General features: G+C 35.6%; 1 protein-coding gene across 6 annotated transcripts in view; it reads right to left on the bottom strand.

Annotated features, from left to right (window-relative positions):
* Positions 1-426: 426 nt before the first annotated feature.
* The window catches only part of LOC127792530 (uncharacterized), a 79,855-nt gene continuing 72,983 nt past the window's right edge, over positions 427-7,298 (bottom strand). For 5 of the 6 annotated variants that reach the window (XM_052323050.1, XM_052323051.1, XM_052323052.1 and 2 more), the window contains one exon: positions 427-1,106. In XM_052323050.1, coding sequence (XP_052179010.1) covers positions 837-1,106 — 270 coding nt within the window. In that variant the 3' untranslated portion in view covers positions 427-836. The remainder of the gene's footprint in view (positions 1,107-7,298) is intronic. The other variant, XR_008021149.1, reaches the window with a different exon arrangement.

The raw sequence follows: 7,298 nt of genomic DNA, 5'->3' as shown, positions 1-7,298 counted from the left end.
AAATTCATTCGTTAAGGTAAACAAATCAAAGTTAAACCTAATTTTAAAAATCAATTTATAAATGAGTTGAGTTTAAACTTAATAAAACTTGACTCATTAAACCTCATGAATATGTTCGATTAAAGAATCATGAATTTTAATAAGCTCAATTAAATTTGACTAAAAATTCATGAATAACTCATGAACGAGTTTGCTCATAAATATATTAATATATTTATTTATAATTTTATAAATATATTATTTAACATAAATTATTAAATTTTAAATAATTTTAATAATATCATTAATTTAAATATATTTAAAATTATTATACGTATGCATTTTATCATTTAACATAATATAACATATATATAGATATATATAATAAAACAAAATAACAAATTAAATTTAAACAATCAAACGAACAAACAAACAACCAATCAATCAATAAACGGCCAGCAATGGTAATCATTCTTCTCCCAGAAAATGAGCCTTTGTCCATACCCAAACACTACGTCCCAAACAACTGCTCTCTTCCCTCAATTTCTATTTACTACCAAGCACAAGCGCAAACTAGAAGGCAGGGAGGGGAGTTCATAATATACACACTTGCTCATGTGTGTGAACCCTAAAGGCCTAAACCCTATTAAGGAGCAGACATCCACATTATTCGTCTGCAATGCAATAGAAGATATGCGACAACAAAATAAATTCTGATGCCATTTACAATTACAGGCATGAAGAAAGAACGGACCAGCCACCAGATGGCAACTTCAAAATGATTTCTACTCAACTTCTTGAGGAAGAATCTGGGGGAATGAGATCGATCCGCGCCCATAGAATCTTCCCTGCTGCACTCATTGAGATGATCGTCGCCATTGTTTCTTCCCTTTCTTTCGATGCAACTTGAACGGACTCCAGCTTCTTCTGCGTTTGGATGTTCCGCAAAAGAGGCCCGAGGCGAGAGCTTGCTGCAGCCACAGTTCAAACTCTTCCTCTTCATCCGTCATTTCAGCATCCAGATCCAAGGGATCTCCGCATGAGTTCGATCTTTGAGTTGTTTTCTCCAGCCCAACCACGTTTACGTGGAAACTAGGCCGATGAGTATTCGGCCTACAAGCCATTCCCTGTTGCAAGTAACAATTTTGAGCTCGTAAACTAACTGTTTAGAGATGGAACTGAAAAAGAATTAACAATTAATTATTCCAGCATCACATGAATGGAACAGATTGATGGGTTCCTGATAGCTTCATAATTTATGCGTCATTGATTTTGTTTGGACTTTTTAATACATTGATATATGTGGAGTCCAGCGAGTTTAGTTTTTTTCTTTTCTGTCTTCCAGAAACAAATTAGTGGATATCAGCAGAAGAATTCCAATTCATCACACTGTGTCATCTCAGGTAATACAGTCGAAGGGAAGACAACAGATTTACCAAGAAGCAACTTACTCAAGGAAGAATTTATAAATGATGAAGACAACTAGCCACCCTCACCCCCACCCCCACCCCCAATTATGAAGGCTTTGGAAAACTCCTCCTGTGGATTAAATAATCATCTTAAAACTTTTAGTGTCAATCAAGTCATTAACTGCTTATCACATCAAATCCCAAGCCTTGATTTAGGTAGCTGAAGCTGATAATAACAGTAAAAACCACTGGATCTCCTAACGTAGATTCTATGCAAAACCATAATTAGTTTGGTCATGGTTTTCTTAATGAAATATTAACACTGCCTGAGTGCAGTGAAAAATAAGCTAGCGTTGGTACGTCAGCACCCTTGTATAGAGAGAAATTCGCAAGGATTCCCACATCTTCTTGAACAAATGCAAGTAAAATGTTAGTCCAGGACTAAAGTCTAGAGATTGGATAATTGAAAGTTGGAACTTTGTTAGAGAAATTTAATGAGGTAGTGGATGTGATGATTAGGAGAATAATCAATATTTTTTGCCTCTAAGAGAGAAAAGAGGGCGGTGCGAAGGCTAAAATATTTTCTTGGTCAAGATACAAACTTTAGCAATCAAGGAAGAATGGTATAATAGGCAAAAGAAAACAACGTGAAAAATTCATATGCATAACATGAGAGATATAATGGCATTATAAAAAATATGATGATAGATAGAAATAATGGTGAGTTAGAATCCATATAATGGATCTTGTGGACTTGAGGCTAGGTGGTGGCGGTGGTGTTGAAAGTGTGAGGAGCATGAATATAAAGGAAAGGAATATGAGAGGAAAAAATATATATAATTAGGAATTCAAAGAGGTCCAGAAAGGCTCTCTCAGAGAAACAAAATCTCCAAAAAATATTTGATTTTCATGTCCCAAATCTTCTTCTCATGATATGAAAATTCTACAAGCGAAACTGAATAGTCAACAGAAAAAGAAGAACTAATAACCAAATACAATAAACAACTAAATTTAAACAAAGTACAATTCAATTAACAAAATAAAGTTCATTATCCTAGGAGATTTGCTCCGAATTTACAGTTGGAAGAAACTGTAGATCATAGACCTTTCTAAGCCCACTCAATCTATGAATGGAACTTGGATGGTCTCGCAGAATACCAACTTATAAAATTGGTTAGACAAGTGTATATTAGTAGGGTATGGATATAAATCAGCTGACAGAATGACTGAAGAAGATGCCTGCAAACACTCAGCCTTTGGTTTTGTTGGACAATTAGATGGTTGGTGGGGTGCACTCCTCGCCAATGAACAAAAAGAATCAATTGTTAAGAGTTTCGAAGAAAAAGCAAAAACCATTCCAAACCCTGAACCCAAGCCCAACCAACCCCAGTTTATTCAAATAACAAGAAAAGAACCAGATGATTATATACTCTCTGTCAATATTCTGCTCCACTTTGCTGGAACAAGTGGAGACAAGAGAGACAATCTGCTCTTGTACACCAAGTAAGATGTAAAAATACGGGAGACTTTTATCGGTACGGAGATGAAATTTCTCAAAAGACTATTCCAAAGACCAGACAGTAGAGCAGTCAATTCGAAAGAAAAATTTATTTCTTTACTCCCCAGGGTTTTAAGGAACATGTCCAGACACAACTCTTAACAATCTGTGACAATCAAACCATAAATTATGATAGGTTTACTCATGGAGACCTAATCTCTATAATAACAAACGCAGGCTTACAAGTCTATATTCAAATAAATTTACAAACAAAAGCCTGAAGGGCAAGACAGATGGGTAGAAACGAATTTGGAAACTGGTGTGAACTGTTTGGTTGGCCCAATTAACTTTCACCTTCAGATTCCAAGAGGAAAAAACAAAAACAAATAAGAGTTTCAAAATATTATATAGCACAAACTCCAAAGGAAAGGTATTACAGAAAGCCTCAGAAACAAAAGATTTACGAAAGACCAAAACCTACTAAGACTATAAACAAAGGAAAAGCTAAAGTAGGAGACCAAGTCTGTTGCAAATGTGGCAAACCTGGCTGTCGCTGGGCAAAACAATTTAGTATGTATTTATCAAAAAATAAGAAATCTAGAATTTGATATAGAGGAAAAAGAATACTTAAACTATCTGTCAAGAAGAGCCCGATTCTGAATCAGAGAAAGAAAAAACTCCTTCAACCTCATCAGAAGAAGAATATATGTACGTGTGATAACAAAGAAATTTGCAGTTGCATAAACAAATTAAATATGTTAAAAAATGATCACTAGAGCTCACTAATAAAAATGATTGATGAAAAGGAAAATTTAAGTCTAAAGAGTAAGTATTTAAAGAAACTAAAAACTCAAATGGAACTTGGAACTTGCCATGCCTTAGCATTAGTCATCCCCATGCACCAAAATAAAGTTCAAACTGATGCGTCAGATTTAGGATTTGGAGGGGATCCTTTTCCAGATCATAAATGATCATCCACACACAGTTAGGTTTCACTCTGGCTTGTAGAAACAAACCCAGAAAAACTACAGCACTATCAAAAAAGAAATTTTATCAATAATATTATGCATTATGAAATTCCAAGATGACTTGCTAAACCAGAAGTTTTATTAAAAATAGATTGTAAAACTGCCAAAGAATTTTACAGCGAGATGTTAAAAAATTGGCATCTAAACAAATCCTTGCAAGGTGGCAAGCTTTACTTTCAATCTTTTTTATATAGAAATTATTAAAGGTGACTCCAAATTAGATCCTGACTTTTTGACTAGAGAATTTTGGCAGGGTATAAATGAATAGTTCTCAGAAAGTAAAAACAATTTTTATGGAAAAACTATAGCTCCGACTGCAGCAAGGCCTGTTACAACTCCTTCCAGACTACCCCAAAACCCTTTTACAGTCTTAGTCGACCTACCAGAACAACCAAAACTCCATTGAAGAAATCCTTCAAAACTGCTAGCCCCCAAAACGTATAACTTTTATCAAACCAGGAATTTCTTCAAAATTAACTCAGGGGAAACACAAATCCTCCTACATCCAACAAATGTCCTAACCAATTTGTATACTCGAACCGATACCTTTTTTTACCAGACTTCAGGAACAACCAAATGTTTTGTTCAGCCACATTATTAACTGAAGGAATTCTCGTGATTCTTTGTGTATTTTCAGAATAGGTTTACAGTCCTATTTAAGGTGAATCTTGACACCTTCATAAAAAACTAGCAATCAAACTTCTAAGGAAACTAGCACAAAGGAAACCTAACTGTGTTTCATGTTTCCCATGTTTCATTCTTCTCCAAAGCTCTCATCTCCTCGTTCATTGCATATGTCCAGTTCTTGTCCTTTAAAGCATCATATATTGTTTTGGATATTTCGATTGAGTTCAAGTTGGGGAGAAAACTTTTATGCTGAGAGAATAATCTATGTAAGGAGATGAAATTTACTATGGGATGTTAAGTACACTTTCGTGTACCTTTTCTCAAGCCAATGGGAAGGTCAAAATCACAATTTGCATGAGCATCTCGAGAAGTAATACTATTAGTTTCAAAACTATGCAAGCTGAAAGTGTTTACATTACCTAAGCTCAGAGTTGATTCTTGAACTCACTGGAGAGGGTGTGACGATTGTACTCTTCTTGAGTATTGTTTCAGTGGCTTTAAAGGGTTCTGGGTTTGAGTTGGTCCAAGAGCTGTGGTAGTGTCATTGGCTGGTTTGAGAACATTAGCAGTATCATTGGCAGGTTCAATAGCAGTGATATCTGCAACCTGTGCAATGGTAATGGCAGGTTCAATGGCAGTGATATCTGTATTCTGTTCAATGGTTTGTTGGGGCAAGACTGATGATGATGGTGGTTTGTCAAGTAGCTCTAGAAAGGAGACGGAACCTAAGCACACATCTTCTCCTCTGGATTGCTCCCCCTGAAGATGGGTGTGAGGAGATCCATAGAAAGGTTGAAACTCATTGAAAGTAACATCAAGAGAAACAAAGGTGCACTGACTGGAAGGATCATAGCATTTGTAACCCATTTGAGTAGAAGAATAACCAACAAAGAGGCACTTCTTTGCTCAAGGCTTAAATTTAGATCATTGAGTTTTATGGATATGCAAGAAAGCAACACACAGCCAAACACTTTTGGATACAAATTTCTAGTAGACACAATATCTGAAAAATGTGTGGACAACATAGTTATAGGACTATGATTGTCTAGGACTCTAGAAAGAAGACGGTTAATGAGATAAGTAGCTGTTAGAACAGCTTACCCCCATAGAAATTTTGGAGCATTTAACTGAAAAAGGACATCTTGCCCCATGAGTATCGAGAATTTTTATTGGCCCCCGATATCAAAATTTATCAAAGTAAAAGGCTGACTGCATTTCATTGAATTTAGAGAAAATGAAGTACAACAATGTTTTACAAATTGACACACCTCACACTGAAAATCTAACACAATCATATCTTTAAACAACAAAGGAAACATATGTTTTAAGAGAGAAAAAGGTGGATGAACGAGTCAAAGATGATGTGCCCAGATCAATTGTTTATTGGATATGGTTAAAAAGGCTTGAGAGAGGGCAAGATGGTTTCCTTTTATTTGACCACCTCCAAGATCTTCAAGGTAGTACAACCCATCACATTCTCTAGCAAATCCAATCATCTTCCATCTTCCCCAAGATTTAATCTTGAAACACAAAATGGGAGTCAAAGAATCTTATTTTGCAATGGAGTTCTTTAGTAATTTTTTGAATAGAAATAAGATTAGTTGAAAGGTTCAGGATATGAAAAACATTTGTAAGAGATATGGAGGGCTTAAGTTGCAAACTAGTATTTCCTTTATTTCCTCCTCTTCTGGTTTCATGGAGTTCTATAACCAAGACATGATCATTGAATCTTCTTCATCCCATGCCCTGAAACCTGGATCTTTTTCTTTTGGCCAGGATCAATAAGATGTCATATCTTCCCTCGTCCCTTGAGAAACGTGCAAACTACTTGACTCTATTGCAGATAGTTAGTTACATTACTCTGGAAAGGATTTATACTCTGGAAATCACTTCTAGTTTCGGTTGTGTTGACCATTGTTGGTGTGGCCAACAGTTCACCCATAGTAACAGAGGTTGAATCCTGAGAAACGGTTAACATACTGTGATAGAGACGGGAAAAAGATTAAGGAAGACTGCAATGAAGGCAGATCTGTAAGTCTGAGGTGGAAGCAATGGAGGCCGGAGAAAGGCACTGAAGGCTAGAGAAAGTTGCCCTAGAACAATGGCTCTAATACCATGAAGGAATTCTCACGATTCTTGTGTATTTTCAGAATAAGTTTACAATCCTATTTAAAGTGAATCTAGACACCTTCATAAAGAAACTAGCAATCAACCTCCTAAGGAAACCAGCTACAAAGGAAACCTGTACAATTGAAAACTACTTGATACAAAAAAATATCTATACATTCCATATTTATTATTCTATATCTCGAGTAAGTCCTCTTATTATTCAGCCTCTTTCAACATTAACATTACAACTTACACCCATGATCCTATGGATCACCCCCAACAACTCTATGAATTCATCCTTTATGGCTCTGGGTTTACTGAATTGGAATTTACACAGGATTCCCAAGACCCCACCCAAATTTCTTTACACAAAGTTGAACTTTTGAAGATTATTACACTTCAAGAGTGGGGGATAGCCCATATAGACTCCAAACTTTTTCAGAATCATATTTACCACAATCTTATAACTACTACCAGTACAAAAATGCTTGAACTTGCTGATTTTACAAGAAGAATATGAATAAAACTATATCTTGGTTCTTTTATTTTGACTAAAACTTCAAAGCCACTGTTCCAAACTATTTCTATTTCAGCCCCAGCAAAAAAATCCTTCCTACCCTGTAAGGCAAGGGTATGAACTTTTTTTTG

This window comes from Diospyros lotus, chromosome 15 (genome assembly GCF_014633365.1).
Source record: "Diospyros lotus cultivar Yz01 chromosome 15, ASM1463336v1, whole genome shotgun sequence".
Taxonomy (NCBI): Eukaryota; Viridiplantae; Streptophyta; class Magnoliopsida; order Ericales; family Ebenaceae; genus Diospyros; species Diospyros lotus.
Note: the sequence above shows the minus strand (reverse complement) of the source record. Positions and strands in the feature narration are given on the sequence as shown.